Source organism: Xylaria bambusicola (assembly GCF_022495145.1).
Source record: "Xylaria bambusicola strain CBS 139988 unplaced genomic scaffold F5B22scaffold_43, whole genome shotgun sequence".
Lineage (NCBI taxonomy): Eukaryota > Fungi > Ascomycota > Sordariomycetes > Xylariales > Xylariaceae > Xylaria > Xylaria bambusicola.
In genome coordinates, this window is record NW_025953596.1 from 300,419 (window position 1) to 323,560 (window position 23,142).

A 23,142-nucleotide genomic window follows, 5' to 3' on the forward strand; every position below is an offset into this window, starting at 1 on the left:
TGCGCAGGATCCAGGCCGAAGATCCGTATATATGACCTTGCTTGATGGCAATAGGCTGTGCTTGAGGTCTAGATCGAAGAGACGCCCAGGGCCTGGGTCAGAGACTTCCCTATATATGTTGCAACCCCTAGCAACCCAACCTTTGCTGTGCAGCTGGATCAGAGGTCTGGCAGAGTCTGGCTAGCCCAGCAGCACCGGCGTGTTGCAGAGAGTCCGAACCCGCGGTGACGCCTTTACTCGGGGTCCGGCCGTCCCTACTTTCCTATAAGTATGTACTCCGAATGTGACAAATCGTCCCACTTGGTAGAGATTTGCGAGATTTGCGTAACGAGGCGATATCTAGCCAAGTTGGGCGATCTTTTCTCGAGTTATTGGGTGCTTTTTTTTTTTTTATTCGCCTGGCACGGATTGGTTGCCAATCCCACTATGGGACAGAAAATTGCTTCGCTTGCACAGCCATTACGGGACCTAGCCAACAGCTTATCATGTCAGCTAACAGGGAACCAGGTGGTTTTAAAGAACGCGCGTCCCTTGGGTGCACCAATTGCAATGTAGCAAGAACATGCGGTGGATCCGTGACGGAGTGAGAGTACTGCATTCGTGAGAATCTCATCCGAAAGCAACAGACAAAGGGCAGACAAAGGGCATCGAAGACAAAGAAAGCGAGGGCGGATTGGTTAGCTATGTGATGGAGACTGCGTTTGTCCATTCTCCAATTGGAAAATTCCCCGGTTTCCGAAGAGAATGGACAGAATGAGGGTTTCTGAAATGGGTACTTATACATCGAACAGGCTGTGCTCGAAAGGCGCGAAAGCGCGGATAGAGGCACGATTCTGAACTGAAGTCCATCTAAAGCCCATGTATTACCTAAGGACGCGGGAGGATGGAGGTTTGGATCCCAGTCATAATGGCTGCTCCGTTATACTGGCTAGATCTCGACATGGTACCTAGGGTCTCTCTGTGGCTGGGGCTTGCAATTAGCCCCCGGATCGACAGGCACATAAAGGAAACCCGGTTGATATTTGTTCGCTAGAAGGGGCAATTCTCGTTATGGAAATGAGGCCTGAATTAAGATAGAACTCTCTGATCAGAAGACAGGACAGACCTTGGATTGATACATATATATAGGTGTAGACATCACACACCTAGGTGAGATGCTTGATGGTGACGGTGATAGTGATAGGTGCCCAGGTGATGGCTGGAGGGAGATAGACATGTACTTAGCCGTAATATGCTTTTAGAGGTATTATACCATGCATCTGACGTCATTTAATTGCATCTCATGCGCGTTTCATGTGAGCACCTTCCCGGTAGGTGCATTCCGCTGAAGCCACCTAGACAGGCACCTCTCAAAAGGCCCCCAATACGTAAGAAGTCTCACCTACAGAGGTACCACGCGCTTGACCAGCCCCGCGACTCCAGCTTAGCTCTCGGTCTATCCAGCAGCTCTGAAGGAACCGCTTCGCTTCACCATAACAGCCCTACATCTAACGTGCCATAGCGATTGGTTTGACTGCGTTGCATACAGCTGGTCTAGCGAGCATCTACGGTACGCATTCACGAAACCATCAATTGGTGAACCTGTCGCATTCTTCTCTTTCACTCACTCGATGCCATCGACGATGAGCCTCGGCTTCCCGACCTAACCAACCTCAACACACTCCTCGCCACATCGTCTAGACCGAGCGCTTTTGCCAGTCACTGTGTATAGTACTGCGTGTACACTGGGACAGACTTCATGCGCATGTTCGCGTCCATGTGCGTGACCGTTGTTTAGGAGTAGTCACCGGAGAGATTCGTCACCGGCCACGAGACACACATCACCATGGCCGACACGGCGACGACGTCGTCTACGAGCCACAGCGCGGCTACCACTCACAGTAGTACCACTACCTACAGCACCACCACCGGCCACACCGCGGTCGGCGATGTTCGGAACGAGGTGAAGAAGCCGAAGAAAAAGAAGGTCCTGCTCATGGGGAAGAGCGGTTCCGGCAAGTCGAGCATGCGGAGTATCATATTCAGCAACTACATTGCAAGAGATACACGGCGATTGTACGTTGGTCACCTTGACCATCTTCAATTCTCTTCTTTTCCTTCTTCCTCTTCTCGCATGGGAATCTAGGTCCTTGTATCTTCCCGCTGACCGGTGTACGTCACATCAACAGAGGCGCAACCATCGACATTGATCTTTCACACGTCAAATTCCTAGGCAACCTCACACTGAACCTATGGGACTGCGGTGGACAAGAAGCCTTCACTGAAAACTACTTATCACAGCAGCGCGTACACGTCTTCTCCAACGTCGGCGTGCTAATCTATGTCTTCGACATCGAGTCCAGAGATGTCGACCGAGACATGGCCACCTACGTATCCATCATTTCCGCCCTGATGCAGTACTCGCCGACCGCCAAGGTGTATGTCCTCATTCACAAGATGGATCTAATCAACATGAACGTGCGAGAGGCCGTCTTCGTCGACCGTGTACGGTTAGTGCAGCAGAAGACCGCCGAATACACACAAGCGGCCGGCCTGTCGGGCGAGCTAGACTTGATACCCTTTGCGACTTCGATATGGGATCAGTCTCTGTATAAGGCGTGGGCGAGCATCATCCACGACTTGGTGCCCAACCTATCCGTCATCGAATCGCAGCTAGGGTCGCTAGGCACTATCATAGAAGCCGAGGAGATGTTGTTATTCGAGAGGACGAGTTTCCTGGTCGTCTCCAGTTGGACATCTGAAGAGGGGTTGCACAACCCCACTGGGGACCGACAAGAGCGCATGTCCAACATTCTGAAGCATTTCAAGCAAAGCATCAGCCGCTTCACTGGAACTCCCCGTAATGCTGAGCAGTTTACTTTGATGGTAAGTGAAAGGCTGTCCCCTAGGAAGAACCCGATAAACTGGTGGAATCTGCTGTTACGACAGGCTTCCTGTAGTTTTGCACCGATGTCATAATTTTGCCTTATTAGAAGTAATATACTAACGCGTAATTGAACAGGAGCACAAAGCTGGGACTAGATTCTCTATGTTTGTATGCAAATTCACCACCAACACATATCTCATGGTCGTTTTACCTCCAGGAGAAGCTCGGTTCAATTCGGCGAGGTTCAATTGCCAGATTGCGAGGGAGAGCTTTAGGTTTTTGGATGGTCCTGCGCCGGGGCAAACTCAAGGCCAGCGAACGTAATGTGAGACGATCTAATAATGACTGGCAATCTGATTAGCAATTTGTGTTTCGCAAATATACCCATCGTTTGTTCGCAGACTTCAACCTATAGGCTTCTATTTGTGCTGGTGAGCTGAGAGCAGGCCATGGCAGCATGTCTAAGCAATCTCTTCTCGGATCCGATTCTAAATATCGAAGATAGCATCTTCAAGTAGCAGCTTGTAACTGGTAAAGCCCAGCATAGTACTTATCAGGTTGCAATAATGAAAACCACGCTTAGCGATGTCGGATTCGGGTTACCCATAATCAAATGCGATGTTCCGCCCAGTACCCTAGATCGGAATTCATGACCTACACTAGTGTTGTTGGCATGTCGCATCTATCTATCTGATCTCCAAACAGATCGGCATATTCCCCGGATTAGGAAGGTTGGTACCAACGCTATATCAACCAATAAGCGACGATATCTCTACCACAGGTTCAATGCGATTTAGTATTACCTACCTAACCTACATATGTATCTATCCCATTCGGTACGGTCGGCAGAATTCAGATTTCGAAAAGGAAATGTATTGTTCACAGGTTCCGTCTGGCCACGAGGTGCAGGTATCACTTACAGAGATACGAATCAAATCCTCCGATCTACCCATGTGTACCGTCCCGCCATCTACCTACGGCATCTATCAACACCACGTGAAAGAGACACGGGCCATGAAAGGTGGAGGACGGCATTAATTTGAAACTTAGTGCTGGGAGGGACTAAGTTATAATAAGTGTGAGCAATTATAGTCCTAGCAGCGATATCATTCGCATCTAGTGTATAGTATAGGGTACCGGAAACCACCGACAGCTCTATCTAGGTATTTGTCTATCTTTACGTTAGTTATATAGGGTATCAGGCATATCGCAAAGCTACATTGTATCATGGATCAAACGAGTCTCCTCTTTAGTATGAATCTGGCAGGTCAGAGCCAACGAGCTACTTGCCAAGCCTGGATCGACACGGCTTATTTCGTGGGACCTTGGGCTTGGGGTTCCATGAACTGTCACTCTATTCCGCACATTCATTCTACTTTCCTTTTCCATGGTAGGTATTGTTGATTGGTGTGGTGTGGTGTGGTCTCAGTAGACACCGGAGAAAACACGCAACGGGGTCTACACTTCTTGGTTCAACCAGGAAGCCACCCCCACAACTGAAACAAATCGTACACTAATTCCGCTCCTTGCTTGGCCCGTTTCCGTCATGCGATGTACAGGTGGATAGGAGGACTGAGGCGGAGGACACGCAGAGCAAGGTTGCCCCGAGAGAGAAGAAGCATTATCGTCGCGGAAGGAGAAGAGGAGGAGCGGCACTTATCGCTTCCCGGCTTTGCTGCATTAGTTGTCGATCGTTTCTTCCGAAGCCTTACTTTCTATCGGAGCTGGAAAGGGGGATCTGATCTGATTGATCTGTATGTTCCGCTCACAGCCAGTCAGCAAGCCATGAGTTCGCATCTGTGTGACGACCTACCTGCCCTTGTGTATCCCTGTTGTGTACCCGTTTTCGATTTGTAGGCTTGTATGGGCATTTGCTCTCATCGTGTAGGTATATATAGATAGTTCTCTTCCTCTGTCTGTGCGCCGTGAAGGTTTGCGCTTTATCGAGTTTGCTTCTTAGGGCTATACCACCTGCATATAGTTTATCTATATTGTAGGTAAGCAGGAAAGTGAACTTCTTCGGTGTCTGTCTGTCCCCGTTCAGTATACCTGCCCTTAGATTCAACTGCCCGTCATGAAGTCCTCTTTCGCTCTTGTCGGCGCCTTGATATCGGCCACGGCTGTCGTGGCTGCGCCGGCGCCTATGCCTACACCTGTATGTCTACCCTTCGATACTCGGCTTGAATAACACCTGCTCTTGTCTTTACTTGTTAACACATCGCCAAAGCCCGGCATCCCCTCAGCATCAACAGCCCGCTCGGCCCTAGCTGCCCTCACCGTCGGCACCAACGCCGACGACGGCAAGTACGAGCGCGACCTGTTCCCGACGTGGATCACCATCGAGGGAACCTGCAACACGCGCGAGTACGTGCTCAAGCGCGACGGCACCAATGTCGCTGTTGGCAGCGACTGCTACCCTACTAGCGGCACTTGGACGTCGCCTTATGACGGGGGTGTCTGGAGTGCGCCTGCGGATGTCGATATCGACCATATGGTTCCGTTGAAGGCTGCTTGGATCGTATGTTCCCCCTTTCATCCTTTGTTCCATCGCTGTCCCTCCCCCCTCCCCCTAACTGCCTACCACTCTTTCAGTACATAGTCAGTAGAAAGTCGCAATGATACTGAGCTAACGTTCCCAGGCCGGCGCAAATAAATGGACAACAGCCAAGCGCCAACAGTTCGCCAACGACGTCACACGTCCGCAGCTCTGGGCCGTCACGGACAACGTCAACCAGTCTAAAGGCGACAAGTCGCCTGATAAATGGAAGCCGCCCTTGTCAAGCTTTTATTGTATTTATGCGCGCTCGTGGATCCAGGTTAAGAGCTACTGGGAGCTTTCTATCACGTCGGCAGAGAAGACGGCGCTGAGTGGTATGTTGGATACTTGCTGATGGGTCGAATCGTAGTTTTAGGGCTGGGAAGTTGAGCTGGGACTGGGTTGTTATTGTATTTTATTTGATCTAAATAATGAGAGGGTGTAAGCCCGGACTACCTAGTACACCGCATTACAGATATAATCCCTAGCAGAGGTATCAGTATCAGTGCATAGGCTTGCGTGCAGATTCGGCATTGCGCCATTTGAAGGCATTGGTGCGAAGATGCGAGGATGCGAGGATGCGACAGCACTGCTTCGTCTTGCTTGACTCTTTTAACAACTATAATGTGAGCACCTTCACCGACCTGTTGTGGTGTATTTCACGATGATTAAGTCATTTCTTGAATCCTTTTCGGCGTGCGAAATAGGCAGTTACTTATTTCTAAGTGCTTACTGATGCCTTTTTGGACTCTGGATAATGATGTTATTGGCTTCTGCTTAAATACGCCGTATTTTTATCCCAGAACTGATTACACTCAGAGCCTTCGGAGTAGTAAGCTATATGCGAAGCCTCCGACAACATCAAGACGATACTCACTCACTGCGCTGCGTCGTGAACACATATGAGAGGTGGGAGTTAATAAACACTGCCAGCAACAGCTCTTGGCTATTTATGAGCGTCATTTCCTCCTCCAATCCGACGTCACTTTTCACCCTTTTAACCATCCATTCATTTAACTGTCTAAAGCTAACGGATATCATCAGCCGACAAGATGAAGTTGTTTACAGTTTCCGCGCTTCTCAGTGCTGTTATCCTGGTCAAGGCTGACTATACCGCTTTCCATTTTCTAAATAGGACCATCCCAGAGAACGTCCCGGTCGGCACGGAAATCGATCTGGAATGGGTGTCTAAGGACTACACTGGCCCGTTCGACTTGTCGGTTCTCGCTTTCAACACGACCCCATACGGCTACACACCGGGTCCCTTTGGACAATACCCTCTCTTCGATAGCAAAACACTCTATCTGGCAAGTAAGTCGACTGAATCCTGCTCCTAGTTATCGCCAGCCGTTTCGAGTCCCTCTGACCTCTCCGTTAGAAATTCCCTCGGCTGCGGCCGGGACATATATCTGGATCGCCGAGCCCGTAGACGATGCTGGCACGTGGACTGGCCCGGAGTTCTTGTATCAGATTGATGCGAGCTTCCCGGACCAGAGCAGTGGATCTGCAGGCGCTTTCTATCTTGTCTAGATGTCGGTTCTTCTAACTGCTCCTAGGCGTGACACGTCCAAAGCTGGCCCCCTGAGGCTTCACGCCGATGAAGGCGTGTTGTGGTATTAGGGTTCTTAGCTCCATTTGGGGAATAATCGTGGCGGCGGCAGCGGTATAATAAGCATACCAATGATATACTAGTGTAGCTTTCAATGGGTTACAATATAGGCTACGAAGTGTCTCAGCAATACGCGACCAGGATGAATGAGCAAAGTGTCAGGAAACAGTTGTAGAAATCTGCATTGCGCCCCCAATGCCGACGCTGTAGATGTAGGTATATGCCCAACACTGTGATACAACATATGGGGGCGGTATCATAATAATTCCTAAGGGCCTTGAGGCTGGTTTTCTACTGGTACAATCTAAGCCCCCCGATTTAAGTCGTATACTATGATTTCCGTCCTCGTCTGAGTGATTTTGGCTGGGTAACACCGGCACTGAGAACAACCATAACAGGGCTCAGCATGCCCCATACTACATCGATGGAAGCAGTAGAGCCGTGGTTTTCTCTCTGAGTAATTACTCTATGCGAATAGCTAGCTCTATTTATTATACTTATCGAGTGCTATATATGTTTGCCATACGACCTCAACTTCATATCTGCCCCCTTCCCTCTGAACTGACCCTCATTCTGTTATCAACCGCTAATATTCATGGAATATGATATTAAATTGGCTGATGTCTGGGATACATATTGAACTCGAAGACTGTTTAAGGTCGATAGTACCTCTTTCTTTCTATTCTATTTTTTTCCTTTGACGAATATACCCTAGAGCGCATGCTTCTGAGATACCTCTGGCCACAACATGGATCAACAACGTGGTCATCCGTATGAACAGCTGACCCCTGATGTCGAGCTTGAAAGAATATCGACAGCAGATGGCGCATTAGTCGACTTACCAAGTAAATACCCGACCAATTCAGATACACCGACTGCAGCTTCTAATCTCAGTGATTCCGAAGCTAACTACTTGCATGATGGGAAAGTTGACGAACAACTTACACCCGTAGCGAGACCCTCTATAGATCCTTCACCATCAAAGAAACTGGCCTAGCTACCATACACTCTACGCTATATCCCTCTATATCTGATACTTGCCTTTTTATTGCTTTTAGAACTCGCTGTTGTGGTAGTTCACGGGATTTCGTCTAGCAACTCGGGGCTCGTCGAGGATAATGGATCGCCGTCTTCATCTTCTAGGTCGTATCCCGATATCTCCTACACCTGGCCAAATAGCCTTGCTATCAAATGGATCCACGAGCGGCCCATTGGGGGATCCCGAGTCGTTGAACAATGGTCGGACGCTGATACGAGGCATCTCTTATGGGTTGAGCCACCTCAAATGATGGCTTTAAACTGCCAGCCCGTCATCGAAACCGCCAGTACTCGAATTATTCTAGATTGCAGTAGCAAACGGGTGCTCTCGTATAAGGTCCTGGATACATTATACGCATACAAATATGTGTGGAACGCTCCCTGGACCAAATATCGCACAAAATTCTACTGGGACGGTCCCGTGCAGAAACTGAAGATCACAGTTAGCCACGGAGTGCTCTTTAAGACCGCACTTCTTGGAGCCGCAGATGTGAGAAGATTTGGGGGGAACTCAAACTTCGATTCAGCCGGAGATGGAATGGAGGACACTTCAGAACAATCGTTCAATTTCCGACAGACCGGGCTCAATGTCGATTATATGACTTATTCAATGTTATCATTACAAGACTTTGGTCACCGAAAGCTGCTTGATGCCGCCGTATTGGAGCGAACCGCGCAATGCGCATTCTCAACCATATATAAACACCTCGTCAATAAATAATTATCTCTAACAACAGGTGGTTATGTCTATCGACGGTTCGGGGGAAATATTTCCAGATGATATCGGGCAAAGGGTCTCCGGGAGGAGCAAGAGAGAGTTGAGCGCAGGGAACAACACTAATAGGAGCGATCATGTCATGTTGGAAGTCTCCAGCCCCGTGGAGTTATTGAATATATCGAAGCCTGCCGCATGGATCTGTCTAGCGATTCTCGCGTACCTTATCGTCGCCTGCGGCACCTTGGCCATCGTCTCGAGGTAATATGCCCGCATGGTACCCGCGCTTGTCGACAGCATCGCCGACACTGCCGTACTCGTCGCAGGGAGCACCAAGCTGCTAGAGCTAGTCAAGCTACGATCTACTCGCGACATCAAGAAAGACAGCCGTGTCCGTGCTAAGCTGGGCTGGTTCAGCGATGCAGAGGGCCAGAAACGATGGGGTGTAGAGCTTGTGGCACAATGAGTAGATTTCATTTGTTTGCCTCCTAATTAGATTACGCGCGAGAGATGGGGATACTCATCACTCGTGTCTAGAAGTGAGATGAGCAAGTGGATAAAGCCTATATCTGCAATGGGTAAAATTCTACGTGATTAGGTACATTCAGTGGAAAGACAGCCTTGTTTTGAGTCATCAACAATAGGGATTTCATTTAAAAGCTACTGCTACGAACGAGGATGTAAATTAGGTGTGTGAGAGATATAAAGCTCAAGCCCAGACCGGAAGTGTTGTGAGCACATATTTACAATGATATGAACTATAAGCTGGTCATAGACATTCCTTCCTTCATCGGTCGTAAACTTATAGATGTTGGCATCTTGGTACAATATAGTCAAGTCAAAATTTTTGTTCTTGTTGCTCTAGTTTCCGAGAATATGAGTAGTACGGTCTTTATGTTGCGTTTTTAGGCTCTCGTAAAACTTACCAGGAAGCGGACGCCTTTCTACCCGAATCTATACGTACAACTATTTCCTTCATTTCTGCCAAGGGTGGAGGAACACCCACTTCCCACCTAGCAATTGACGTCTATCAATACTAATTCCGTGGATCTGTTCAGGCACCTCGCTTTACAACAGCGGTACCACCCTTCTTGAATTCCCCCATATCGCCTATAACCAAAGTCTTGTCTGTATGATCCTTGTTGGGGAAAGTAGTAGCCAGGACCCAACCACCCTCTCTCAGTTCAGGTGAAGCCCGGCTGATGAAATCGTAGATATCACTGACCGTTTGCGATGTGTTGAATCGGGCAGGTAGTCTTGTGCCATCTGGCATTTGGATTCGGATTGTCACAGAAGGTTGGGATTCATCGACGGGAGCAGTTGGAGTGGTAGCCGACGATGATTCAACTGTACGAAGATTCGATGTAGCTGTTGTAGAAGATGTAGCGGTAGAAGCAGCCTCGCCGGGCACGGGACTACCGAGACGTCTACCTTCTCCACTGAATGGTTTATACGTCTTCGGAAGCGGTCGATAGTTCTCATCATGTTGCTTTACCTTGACATCTACGGGGTCGTCGTAGCGCACATTCATCAGGTGGAGAGGTGCGCGGCCCGACTGAATCATGCGTAGATCCTCGGCGTTTGCGGGGTCATCGAAGCGATGCAGCTCCCCATCGTCGATGCTAAAGCCATCTCGCCAAACGTGTAAGAGTCGCTCTTGAGTTTCAGCGCTTGGCTGTGGACGGGCACGGCTTGAAGAAGCGCGTGGATCCGGGATCACACGACTCTCGGTACCTTCGCCACCTAATGTCTGACCACTTCCTCGGAAAGACGAAGAGCTGGGGGCTTCGGAGGGAGCAGATGCTTCAGGGCGCCGAGCGTTACTGTAGAGAAGGAGTTAGAAAACACGAACGAAGACTGGTAGAGGTGTGATAAGCCAAGACAAAAAAAGGAGGGAGTCTCACCTCTTGGCTTTGGAGAGTAGATCATTGATTATACGTCTTGGATCGGCACGTTGGGTTGGGTCTTGAACCGCCAAACCACTCTTCTCACCACCAGCATATGTATCTCGGCGAGCAGCATCGTCACCACCATCATCATCGCGTTTGTGGTCATCGTGGTCGTGAGCATGACCGTCTCCTAGGGAGCTCAATGTTGCCAGCCCTGTCTTCTTCTGTGGTCTTTTCGAAGAAGAGGAACTTGATGTGGTGGGAATAGCTTGGGGAACGGGGCGGCCATCCAAAGTGCGAGGGCCGGTATAGTCGGGAGGGGCAGCAGAGGAGCTGCTGGCGTCACCGCCACTGGCACCGGCACGAAAAGTAGCGGCGGCGGCCTTTATTTCCGCGTCGTCGTCCTCGTCGACGAAGTAGGATTCAGCAGCAACCATGACGTCCCAGTTACTCGCAGTAAGATATTGCGTGGCCTGTCAAGAACACAAACACTGGTTAGACCGAGTCGACGCCAAGGAAAGAAGTAAGAAGCTGGATCCAAGGCTATGGAAGCAAGGGAGGAGACTCACCTGGTCAACGGTGGCGCCTGTGGCGCTTATGAATTCGCTCGTGAGAGCGTCATGATCTATGGCACTGCGCATGGTTGTTGTTGTCGTCGTGGCCGTGATGACAAATAAGGTAGCTTCAGCACTCTGGAGATCCAAGGTCGCGCGGAAGCAATGTCGCTCGGCTAGAAGGAGGTCTGGCTTAGCTGGTGGCGCTAAAGGACAAGAGGCAAAAGAGGCAGGCAATGGACAGGCCAGGTAAGATAGAAGTGATGATATTTTTCGATGGTCCAATCTGTTCTGTGCTGTTCTGTTCTACCACCTGGCAGGCAGGTCGATGTAGATCCAGGCAGCTTTGGTGTCGACGTCAAGCTTCGCCTACCTCTTGGGGTCTTTGTCTCTGGAGTCGGCGGTGTTTGGTGGGGTTGGCGCTGTGCCATTGTCTGAGAACCCCGCTATCCGCGCCTGCTTCCGGGGGTACAGAGTAGGTACCGAGCCTAACTTAATTAGGCATCCTGGGCAGACCTGGCAGACCTGGGTACTGCCTGGGAATGCCCATGTGGGATGGTTATCTTATCTATATACCTGTTTGATGCATCATGATGGAATTGAATATAATTATCCGTACTACCTAGGCCCACTACCGGCAAGGTACGTACCTTGCGTAGCTGCATCGATCCAGCACTTCGTATTCCGCTTGAAGATGGAACCTCCGAAGCCGCTAACTAACTACTTAACTACCTACCTAACTAACTATGTAGGTAACTAGAACTTCCATCACTGCAGACAACTCCCGTTCACGTCACCACCCTTCCGATCACCGTCCTGCCGAACTCTCTGGTATCACGACCGACGCCCGAGCTATGACCTGAGATAGCCACCCTCAGATCCGCCATCATCCGCCATCACCCTCTCACGACCCTCTTTCGCCTGTCATCTTTCGCCTGTCACCATGGCCTCCGAGGAGCAGAACCCACTAGCCGAGTCGGGCATCACGATACACTCCGACAGCGAGCAGTACTCGGCCGGAGACGATATCTCTACATCACCCGACGACTTCTCGTCATCCCCGCCCCTCATCCTCTACAAACCACCCACCACCTGGTCCCTGATCCGGGGCGTCGCCATCAACCTTCTTCTGCCTTTCATCAACGGCATGATGCTGGGGTTCGGGGAGCTATTTGCCCACGAGGCTGCCTTCCGCCTGGGATGGGGCGGTACCAGAGTACGTCGCTTAGGTCTCTCCATTATATTCCACAAACGATGAATCAATGCCCAGTTTTAGCTTTTTTTTTCTTTCTTTTTTTTTTTTTCTTTTTTTCTTTTTTTCTTTTTTTCGTTTGTCGTCGTGGTGATTGTTGTCGCGGTGCCTACTGACGTAAACCTTGCAGGTTTTCCCGGCGTCTAGACGAAGGGCACACGCGATAGGTCCTGGTATCGAGATCCGCGAGAGACGGAGAGCGCGGCCCGGGAGTTTAGACGACCTGACTACTTTGGAATGATGGATATACCAAACCTAATACTTCGAAGCCAACCAGCCATATATCATAAAAGTACATACACTGGGGTGGGGAGCACCTATCATGGATGAACCTCGCCTCCGAGCCATTCTGGGGAAGCCTAGGGAAGAGGCAGGAGTAATGCAGCTTTCACCGATTGACCCCATTTACAAACGATGCAAACTTGGCACAGCTACCTAGTGTGTCTCAGTCACTAGACCACTTGGTTCGATATGAATGTGTATACCTCTTGTATGTGTGCCAACATAGTTAGGTGTGAGACAGGCCAATTGATTGATAGATAGAGGTGGCTTTTGGAGCAGGCTTCATCTTCTGGACACAAATTATGTCTGTCTATCGGATGGCAACCTTTTCATACATACAAATAGGTACATTCTCTTGCCTAGGCCGGGGAGGTACCCGTGTACATCGGGTCCATCCATCCGGGCCCTGGTCGGGACCGGGGGTTGAGGACTTCAATAAATAGTGTCCTTCAGTTGATGCATATCGCTCTGCGCATAACAGCTATCATAAAAATAATTTCAGAGACTGGGACCTACAAATGATTGCGAGGATATGTAACTTCGAGGCTTGTCGCGACTCGGGCCGGCGACAACACATCGCTCACAATGCTTCCGAGTAGAGGGCTCGCGAGAAACCCGGCCATTGCGCTGAGGTATGCATCAACGGGCTGGGCAAAGGTATGACCGATTGCGCGCTGTATGATATTTGCGCATGCCGGGGCCGAGCACACAGGCTGACTGACTCTTGAATCTTGCAGCCCACGAGGATAACATCCACCCGACAATTCTCTCAGGCGCGCTCGCAGTCGTCTGTGCTAGCGAGACATGGCCAGATATCGCCCTCGATAACGGCGGTCAGGTCTGGTGCCACTATAGGCATAGCATCCAGCGTCTTTGCCCAGCGTTCTGGTGCCACAAGAAACCTCTCTCTATGGCCATCCTCGCTATGGCCGTTCTATTCGAAGCCGCAGACCTCTTCTCCCGAGACGGTCGAGCCGCCGCAACCGCCGCCATCAGAGCCACCTGCTGCTGCCGCTCAATCACCTCTGGCCGAGACATCGCCCTCGCCGTTCACGCCAGATGAGCCTGCGAGCAACTCCACCCCCGATCTCAGCCAGCTCACCGAAGACATCCTCCGCGAATTCGACCCCCAATCTTTCGTCGACGTCCCCCAACACATCGGCTTCCTGAGTGAAATGGGTCTCGACTTCGGCTGGGGTACCACGACCCTCATTGAACGGCTTTTGGAGTTTGTTCACATCTACAGCGGCATGCCCTGGTGGGGCTCCATCGCTGCTGTCGCCGTCCTCTTCCGCCTTGCCGTGTTCTATCCCACCTTAGTCGGAGCGAAGCACTCGGCGAAACTGCAGAAGGTTCAGGCCAATCCGGAATTCAAGAAGGCTTACGCCGAAATGCAAGAGGCTGCTTACCGCACTAAAGATCGTCAGGCCATGATGGTGGCCCGCAGCCACATGAACCGTATAAAGTCGGAGACCGGTGCATCCGCCTGGAAACCCTTCATCGGCCTCGCCGCTATCCCTTTTAGTTTCGGCATGTTCCGTTTAATTCGGGGCATGGCCAACATCCCCGTACCTGGTATGGAGACGGGAGGTTTGGCCTGGTTTACCGACCTAACCGTCCATGATCCCTTCTTCATTTTGCCCATCGCTGGAGTTGGTCTTGGTTCGCTCACGCTCATCGTACGTACTTCAATCTCTTCTCTATCCAGTTGAAAACATGATTCACTAACACATGATACAAGTTCACGCAACGCGCCAACGTAGCTCAGCCTACCTCTATGCAGCACAGTATGATGCAGGGCATGAAGTACATCCTACCGCCTCTCATGTTCGTAGGTACCGCTTGGCTACCCGCGGGCTTGCAATGGTTCTTCCTCTGGGTATCCGCAGGCACCGTCATACAAGGGCAAGCAACACTCAACCCAACTCTCCGTCGATGGGTCGGTCTCGATCCCCTTCTCAACACCAATAATGCTCCAGCTGTCCGCGGTGCTTCCACATTTCCACCGGGTGCCGGCATCCAATACCAGAGTCCTTCCACGAGAAGTAGTCTCAAATCTGGTTTTCGGGATGGCATAGCATCAGCGACTAAGAGCTTCAAAGAAGCTACGGGTGCGACTGAGGAGAGGCAGAAGTGGCAAAAAGCCGACGAATACGAGGACAAGCGTGCCCTGGAGGAGAAACAGAAAGCCTTTCGACGAATGGAGGAAGTCCGTCGACGCCGTGCCGAGCGACAGCATTGAAAAGTCAACCGAATTATCATTTTCGTGACATGCTGTGGTGTGGCGCAGCTCTTCATTACCAGCTACCTTGCCCTCTAACTAACTTAGACTCCCCTACTTGTAAGATAAGTATATATGATAGATACCAACTTCTCTGGGCTGGGCTTCTAGCTTGTACTATTACGGAAACTGGTATGGTATGGTATGGTATGGTAGAAGAGATAGATAGCAGATCTCTCCATTCATAACGGCCTTGGTTGAGTTGAGTTGAGTTGAGTTGAGTCCTAGTGTCACGAAGACCAACCTAATCTAAGCCAGCATACACACCCATGTACATACATACTTCCATACTACATACAATCATACAGGAAGGACCAATGAAGCATAGCAAATGCATTTTTTACTGCAGAATGCATGTCATGTCTTCCTGTGTGATTTCTTCAGGACAGCGAAGGAATGAAGCGATAATATTGCGTGAAGCTTCTAGCTAGTATGGATTTGTCACTTAACGTATTTGCAAAAAGCAGAATCGAAGTTATACCAGCTGTAACACTCTGTCAAGCAGGCTGACTTCGAGTAGGGACTGGTACATCAAGTTCTCATCGTACAAGTTTTCATACTTGACTCAACTAAAGCTGGTTCCCTTAGGAATAAGAGGAGCACTGTCCGAGAAATACACTGCTGGGATGCAGACCAGTAAACTATTAATGATTTCTCTCACTAATGTAATCAGCAAAGAAGGGTAAATTAATCAGCGAGGATATAGAATTAACGCCGGCCCCTGTAAGAGCACATTTATGAGGTTCTATCGGATGGGAATGTCAGGTGCACAACCATGGCAGACAGTGTTTATTACTCAAGTGATTTGAAGCTTTCGTGCCTAGGCTAAGGTTATATACAGAGAGTCTCTTTGTCTTTAACCCTAGGATCGTAACGAAGAAGGACTCGGCGGAGGAAAATATTTGCATAATAGTATTTACGGCTGCTGAAGATCCTCTACGGGAAACGAACTTGATTCTCATCTGCTAATCGAGAGGCTCGTGAAGGACTATAGCACGGACTTAAACCTGCAAAGGTGCCGTAAAGATATAATTGCGGAGAAGATACCTTGCTCTTCGCAGTAATCCAGTTTCCAAGATATTTCGTTCTAGCGAATGTACCCATGATGTCCATAACATAACATGTGATGATTGATAGCTTGGGCGTTGTATTAGCATGAAATAGCCGACTACTTAACAACAACATGCCGGTCTTTGCATGTGATGGTTTGTAGTAGCTCAACGCATAATTCCCAGAAGCATTGAGTAACCTCCTGCGTTTTCCTATCACACATTCAAGGCCATGACCGGCGACATCATTCCCTTGCTGATTAGTACCACGTTCATTCATACGCTGATCAACCTTGCCGTTACATTTTCCCTTTATCAAACGGCAAACTTTGTCATTGTTCGCCCCCGCTCTTGCACCTCTGGATTGAGGAAAAAATATATCTAGTCGCACCGAGTCTATCCCTTACGTATACTCCCGTTGTTTGGGTAACGATGACTTTGGTTTCCCGGCCGTACGCAACCCGTGTGATGAGGTTGGCTATCAAATGCCCGCTTCAGCTACCCCGATACTATCGCGATACTCACACGTGAGCCTGGAAAGATGTTATTGTAGTATTGGCATATCTACAGTGTGCGATAAATGCTGAAGGCTCTGTGGTGATGTCGGCGAATAGAAGTTACATTAGATCAGGCCGAGTCATCGGTATAGCTAATTAGCGTACAAGACTCAGTGTAGACTTGTATCCCAGGACTATGGATTACATTGAAATTCGCATTCGAACCCCCAATACAATCCAGCTACCTCCGCGTACAAGAAACCGAGGTTGCCATTTCACTGTTATATGCCGATAGTGTTGAATTGCCAGGTTGCTCGTATGTTTCTACTGTCACCCTCATAATTCCCATCGGCGTTAGCCTCGAGTCAACCTCCAAGTAGGTACACCAAAGCGAGGATACCTACTGTATATATCCAAGCTCCCTACTTAAGCTAGCAGCAAATAGACGGCACCTGTACCGGTTGATCGGATTCTTGGAATTTACCATACTGGCGCCTTCTTCAACAAGACAGAAATGTGACCCCGGTGAGTTATCTTCCAGCTGAACCTGCGTTATATAAGAGCCCCTGTTACCTGGGGATTTAGCGTGGGAAATACTAAGTACTCTACAGGTCATAAGGATGGTAATTGTTAGCGCGGCGCTAGAACAGATCATTTGCCATAACCAGTTAGCATGTACACCCTCACCTAATTTACTAGAGAAGTTACATACCCCTTAGTTTGCCACCATATTTTCAACACCAAAGCTAAAATAAAGCTCAAAAATCAATGGTTTAATTGCCTTCCGCTATTATCGCGAAGTTCTTTAAGTCTTTTATACGAAGAAATTGCTATTATTTTTAAAAATGCCTTTAGTACTTCTTCCCAAGCCCTATATATAATAAAACAAAGGTTTCTTTCGTTTAATTTTTAAATATCGAAGGTACTTTTAAGCTAATCTTTTATTTAAGCCTATACGTTCTTAATAGGGTTTAGATTAAAGCTTCTAAAAGGCTATTATAACGTTTTTATATTTAATTAATTAAGCCTTCTATATATATATTATAACTTATAAAAAGGTGCCCCATTATATTAAAAAGTAGTTTAAAATCCAAATTAACGTTGGAACTTTTAAACCTTTAAAATAATTTCTTTACAATATTTCTTAAAGTTAATTTTACTAATCCCTTTATCCTATATATAATACGGTCCTTTTCATATTCCTTATATTTGGCCCCAAAACATCTAAGCATTAAAGTCCTACGTATAAAGGAGTTTAAAGGTTATTGGATCTTCGTAATCGTGAATTATAATCTAACAATTGTAAATAGGTTAGGTTATTACGTACATTTCATTTAAAAAAATAAAACTACAATCGATCCAATCTTTAAACGTTAGCTATTGTTCTAACCATTTATAAACGCGTCGATAACAAAGTTTATAATCTTCATTAGATAATTCAAGCTTTGTACAGCTTTATTTCCGTTAATTAAAGCCCAGATTATATATAATACGATAAATTGAAGATTAGCTAAAGTTTACGATCTTAAGGATTAATAAACGAAGGTCTACCTATAAAATCTTACAGTATTAATCGTTAGCTTAAAGAAACTGCATTAAAGCGTATTTTTAATTATTATTCAACAACTTTAAGCTTCCGTAGCCCTTTTTACAAAGTATAAAAGGTCCTTAAAGGGTATACTAAACTTACCATTATATAAAGCCCGTTTTCGTTACGAAATTTAAATAGGTAAGGTTAAGAAAATGCTTTTTCAATACATAAACTTTATAATGCTCATCTTTATTAAGGTCTTTACTCATATTATAAATATCTTAAAGCTTTTAATTTCAATAGTATACGTATAGCAATTAAAGTTATAAATAGCAAAGCTAGGCTAATTCTTAAAGAGGTTAACGTATAGAAAAGTTCTAATTATGTAGTTCTTCTAGTATATTTAGGTATTAAGGGTCATTTTTATCTTAAATATTCTCTAAACGTTGAAAAAGCACCTAATTTACCGCGTTTTCGACGTCTATAGCGAAATTGGTAGAAAGGGTAGGAAAAAATAGCTTGAAAAACACTAGGTTAAGCTTGAATAGCCAAAAAACAGCTTCAAAAAACAGCTTCAAAAAACAGCTTCAAAATCAAGCCATACAGAAAAATACGTCATTTTTTCAAAATAACTTCAATTTCATAGTGGCAAACTAAGGGGTATATAACTTCTTTAGTAAATTAGGTAAGGGTGTACATACTAACTAGTTATAGCAAATAATCTGTTCTAGCGCCGCGCTAACAATTACCATCCTTATGACCTGTACGAAGTATGTAGCCATAGTAGTAAATAAATCGCATGCTACGATGCTCCACACTGTATAGCGTATATCGTAGCATACATAATAGGTAGACTAGACTAGGTACATTAGATACACTAGATACTTGGCATAGGTAGGTAGATATCTTCCGTTCAACGGCTAGAACTTCCCGACTTCAATATTGCTCCGTCTTTGCTTGTCGGGCCTAGATTGATAATACGGCCGATGGGCTAGGACAAGGAACCCAACTCAACCCTGCACAACTGCTCTCTCCTGTGCATGTACAAGTGCTCATAGGTTGACGACGACGCTAGGACGGTTAGGTCAGTGTGGAGATATGATGCTACTAGGTACCTAGGTAAGTAGTGTATGTACAGCATTGCGTTGTTCTTCTTACGGAACAGGTTTGTGCGCTAAACTATGGCTACATGTGATGAGGGCTTACTTACAGGAGTACGGTACATGTAAGTAGGTAGGTAGGTATTTAAGAATCGTATGATGGGTCTCCCCGGCTCGAGATCAAATGTTAGGAAAATGCGTGCTCGTGTGAGTGCTGTATCTGTAAGTAGGCCCTGTGTACTTACACGTACAGTAGGTCGTAGCATCACAGCCAGGCACGGGCAGGGAAGGGCAGAGAGAGCTTCAACGGTTTTCGCTCAAAGGGTCTTAACGCGACGGAGCCGAACACGTGCGTTCGCCCTGGCCGTAGGGATGCGTGCATACTAAGTAGGCAAGCAAGTATGTACTATGTATGACTCTCCTGATAAAAATCTTCATTCTCTGATGTAGTGTACACGAGTGCCCATCCTGTGTATGATGGCATGACAGCATACTCACTCACCTCTTACGTATAAGTAGAGTCTTTAGCTCAGTCATGTTTATTTAATATTTAATGTAGCTCTTTGTCGTCGTCCTCTGGGGAAATCAGGAATAAAAAAAAAGCCGTGCGACTGGGAACTGCACAAAGTGAACAAATCAGAAAATCAGCAAGCAACCGTTCCGACGCCGTCAGTAACGCCATCGCGAAAAACAGCCAATAAGCAGCATCGGGGCTAATCTACTCGCCTAGGTAGTTGCTACTTATCCCTGGATTGGGGAGTGATAGAGAGAGTCTAGAGAGTCAGAGAGTCTCGCTCACGGCCCTTGTCTGGCGAGCCCTGGCAAATTTGGTGCCGCCGCCCCCCCCGCCCCAGCCCAGACAGAACCGAGAGTTCCCCAGTGCCTGGCGATCTCTTTCCCTTCTTTCTTTCGTGGCTTGCATGGTATGCCATGGGGCGCTAACTCAGTGCAGTAGTTAATGTATCTGCAATGTAAGCAGAGGAAAAATCAACGAAGTGCATAAACGCCGCCATCATCTTCTTTACTTTTCAGTAGTTATACTTATATGTATTGCAAGGACAAGACTCGAAATAGGAGATGCTTACTCGCTTTTGATAGATAGGGAAGCCAGCCACTGTCTAGTCGCTTATTCGAGCTGAAAGAAGGGCTCCAATCATATCTCGTCGGTTGAGGAGATTTCGATATCAAGTATCAATCTACTATGAAGTATGTAGGTGGTGTATTTCTGTCTAGGCAGGTAGGTAGGGTACATATGTCACATTGCCACATGACGCTCGTTGGCTGCTACGTGCGCCTATTTCCTGGACTTTGACACTTTAAAGCTAGGGGGGAGCGGACCGTAGATACTTAGGTAGGTAGAAATTGCGACGAAGGTTTTGAGGAGTTGGGAGTTTCCCTTCTTGTCTGATAACAGTCACCCCCTGGTCTCTCAGATCTTCTTCCTTACCGCTTTGAACGTCATTTTCGGCTTCGGGAACGCCAAGTATGCCGAACAGGCAATCGATGCTAATCAGATCAGATCAGGAAGTCTGATACGTTTCTGAGAAAAAGTTACCTATAACGATATCCATGCGCTGTGAGGTCGAAAGAGTGTTCAAAGGGATAGACTGCCAACTCGCAGATACTTGTATCAATGTGAAATAGGTAGGTGTGTAATGTAAGTATGCTAGAAGTAATCGAGAGGGCTAGATTCTTAACTACTGTACACTACGTATAGATTAGAACTTGGGACCTACCTAACCCTGGCTAGTACGAGATTATAAGTATATCTACTACTACCTACGACTACCTTAAAGCTACCTAGGCACAAAAGAGCTGGCTAACTAACTAACCTAGATACTTGGTGTAAGTAGGTAGATCTGTCGAGGCTTGATGGCATCATCTCGATGCCCACCTACTAAGTGAGCACCGGTCTGGGGTCCGTGTTATACACCGCGACAAGCCTTGACCTTACCAATGGATGTATATACGCGGTTGGGGGGTTCATGTGACGTTTTTTTGTGATTCATTTCTTTCCCTACTCATTATTCTTCATTCTCTTCCTCCCGCAGCAACGCTCAGTTCCGGGAGGATCGTGGGTACTGTGTAGATACCATGTTCGACAAGGGATGAAAGATTTAAGAGATGCAGAAAGATGCGCGAATCACAATCCCACGTTACCAGTCAGAATCCATCTACAGATAGATTCTTAAGTAAGTACTTGCTTATATGTATCTGTACACTACACTCCAAACCCCCCTGTGATGCGAGCCAAGAGGCGAGTGTGTAACGATGGCTGCGCCGCCTCCAACTGCTCTTCCCCGCCGCATACCTACTTACATCGTACATCTCTCTCTGATCTCTCCCTACCTCACTACCTACCTGTGCTCTTTCCTGCTGAATTTCTAGTGGTGTCGAGGGCTCTCTCATCCCTACACAGATTCCCCGTTCATGTACTGTAGCACTTCCCTCCCATCCTACCCATCTACCTAGGTAGGTAGGTACTTGCTTACAGTAAGTGTTTGGGCAGCTGGATGACGTCCTCGATTCCACCTCGGCAAGTGTTCAGGATCACACGAGCGACAGCACGGTGTGGACTACCTAACAAGTAATAATGCAACCGTAACAATGTTTCACGAGTGGAATTCTTTGGTTCGGTACTCGCAGCGGAAGTTTTTGAACCGATACGGCTCTACAGATTATAGATTATAATGGGAGGGCATATAAGGCAATATTCCCTACTACCTACCTATATGTACTTATATACCTAGTTAAGTAGGTACCTACAGTAGGTATATAGATACCTAACCCGCCTGTACATTACACTAACCATAGTGCTAAGATAGCTGCTGCCTTTTGCCCGCAACCAGTAAGGCTGGGTCGCTAGAAGTATACATAGTACTGCACTTGCTTAAGAGGTACTTAGGTACATAGGTGGGCAGGGAGAGGGTAAAAGTCGCTGCCAGGGGTTGCAGCCCAGCGTACAGTCAGCCCTGAAAATCAAGTATTTGCAGTGTAGCCAGGGCGCCTTCGTTGGTCATGAACCACCCATCATGCTACCTGCAAGGTACCTGAATATATTGAAGTGGTATTTTCGGCAGGGGACTTTTTAGCCCGAGAGTCTGGATTCTAAATCCCACCAAAAAGGTACGAAAGTAAGTAGGTAGGAAGAAGGAAAGAAAAAAAAAAAAAAGAGAGAGAGAGAGAGAGGAAAGGTGAAGGCGAAAGGGTCTCTCTTGTTGTTTTTTGGTAGACTCCCCCTCGCACTACACAGTCGTCAGAGTTTCATCGAATTCATCCTCCTCCTTCTTCTTCTTTCTGTGCCCGTGTTGCCTGCCTGTCTTTGCCTGTCTTCTTGTTGCTGCTGCTGCTGTTGGTGGTGGTGATACTTCCCTTAGGTAGAGAGTGGTGGTGGTGGTGGGCAACTGCTAGACTAACCGTAACCGCTGTCTCCAATCCCGCCGCCCTCGACTTGTCCCACCCCCCAAAATTCTCGATTTCTCGATTTTCTCCAGCATCCCTCGGCATCCCTCAGCATCCCCCAGCAGCGTCCCAGCGGCGTCTCCAGCATCCAGCATCCATCATCCATGCATGCCATGCTGTCGTAAAGGTAACCTATTCGTATTTTAGTAGCCAGTAGTCACCAAGTAGTCACCAAGCTTCCCCCATACTATTTCCCGCTACCCACCATCCCGGTTCGTTCTCCGGTTCGTTTTCCCTGGTCGCCTGTTTGTCTAACTGACTCGCCTCGCCTCGCCTGGGCCTGCCACTCCTGTGTACTTACCTATTTCTTGTGTCTATCTGATTCCGTCTGTCTGTCTGGTCTATCTGGTCAGGCGTGCGTGTGTGTGTGTGTGTGTGTGTGTGTGTCCGCCCGTGTCTGTGTGTCTTCTATTTGTCTGCTTGTCTGTCTAGTTATCAGTCAAATTTGCCCACCTACAACCCACACGACGGGAGCTCCTTC

At 47.8% G+C, this 23,142-nt stretch overlaps 8 protein-coding genes across 8 annotated transcripts; 7 read left to right on the top strand and 1 right to left on the bottom strand.

Moving 5' to 3' along the window:
* The first annotated feature begins 1,361 nt into the window (after positions 1-1,361).
* F5B22DRAFT_618844 (Gtr1/RagA G protein conserved region-domain-containing protein) lies at positions 1,362-3,706 on the top strand. Its single transcript, XM_047975741.1, has 3 exons — positions 1,362-2,055; positions 2,169-2,865; positions 3,002-3,706. The coding sequence occupies exons 1-3, from the start codon at positions 1,826-1,828 to the stop codon at positions 3,188-3,190; spliced, it is 1,116 nt and encodes a 371-aa protein (XP_047827980.1). The 5' UTR covers positions 1,362-1,825; the 3' UTR covers positions 3,191-3,706.
* A 1,126-nt stretch (positions 3,707-4,832) lies between these two features.
* Positions 4,833-5,826, top strand: F5B22DRAFT_376461 (uncharacterized protein). Its single transcript, XM_047971221.1, has 3 exons — positions 4,833-5,021; positions 5,094-5,384; positions 5,506-5,826. Exons 1-3 carry the CDS (start codon positions 4,941-4,943, stop codon positions 5,755-5,757), a joined length of 624 nt encoding a protein of 207 aa, XP_047827981.1. The 5' UTR covers positions 4,833-4,940; the 3' UTR covers positions 5,758-5,826.
* A 568-nt stretch (positions 5,827-6,394) lies between these two features.
* On the top strand, positions 6,395-7,167 carry F5B22DRAFT_618849 (uncharacterized protein). The gene has a single exon (XM_047975742.1). It carries the CDS (start codon positions 6,455-6,457, stop codon positions 6,737-6,739), a length of 285 nt encoding a protein of 94 aa, XP_047827982.1. The 5' UTR covers positions 6,395-6,454; the 3' UTR covers positions 6,740-7,167.
* Positions 7,168-7,737: 570 nt separating this feature from the next.
* Positions 7,738-8,737, top strand: F5B22DRAFT_618850 (uncharacterized protein). The gene has a single exon (XM_047975743.1). It carries the CDS (start codon positions 7,760-7,762, stop codon positions 8,006-8,008), a length of 249 nt encoding a protein of 82 aa, XP_047827983.1. The 5' UTR covers positions 7,738-7,759; the 3' UTR covers positions 8,009-8,737.
* On the top strand, positions 8,153-8,835 carry F5B22DRAFT_376490 (uncharacterized protein). Its single transcript, XM_047971222.1, has one exon. The coding sequence runs from the start codon at positions 8,297-8,299 to the stop codon at positions 8,768-8,770; it is 474 nt and encodes a 157-aa protein (XP_047827984.1). The 5' UTR covers positions 8,153-8,296; the 3' UTR covers positions 8,771-8,835.
* A 472-nt stretch (positions 8,836-9,307) lies between these two features.
* On the bottom strand, positions 9,308-11,629 carry F5B22DRAFT_618854 (uncharacterized protein). The gene is made up of 3 exons (XM_047975744.1): positions 11,223-11,629; positions 10,669-11,126; positions 9,308-10,587 (listed from the first exon to the last, which is right to left on the bottom strand). Exons 1-3 carry the CDS (start codon positions 11,292-11,294, stop codon positions 9,819-9,821), a joined length of 1,299 nt encoding a protein of 432 aa, XP_047827985.1. The 5' UTR covers positions 11,295-11,629; the 3' UTR covers positions 9,308-9,818.
* Positions 11,630-11,759: 130 nt separating this feature from the next.
* Positions 11,760-12,525, top strand: F5B22DRAFT_618855 (mitochondrial import protein). The gene has a single exon (XM_047975745.1). The coding sequence runs from the start codon at positions 12,151-12,153 to the stop codon at positions 12,463-12,465; it is 315 nt and encodes a 104-aa protein (XP_047827986.1). The 5' UTR covers positions 11,760-12,150; the 3' UTR covers positions 12,466-12,525.
* Positions 12,526-12,896: 371 nt separating this feature from the next.
* Positions 12,897-15,137, top strand: F5B22DRAFT_376519 (uncharacterized protein). Its single transcript, XM_047971223.1, has 3 exons — positions 12,897-13,398; positions 13,479-14,420; positions 14,483-15,137. The coding sequence occupies exons 1-3, from the start codon at positions 13,327-13,329 to the stop codon at positions 14,981-14,983; spliced, it is 1,515 nt and encodes a 504-aa protein (XP_047827987.1). The 5' UTR covers positions 12,897-13,326; the 3' UTR covers positions 14,984-15,137.
* The last annotated feature ends 8,005 nt before the right edge of the window (positions 15,138-23,142 follow it).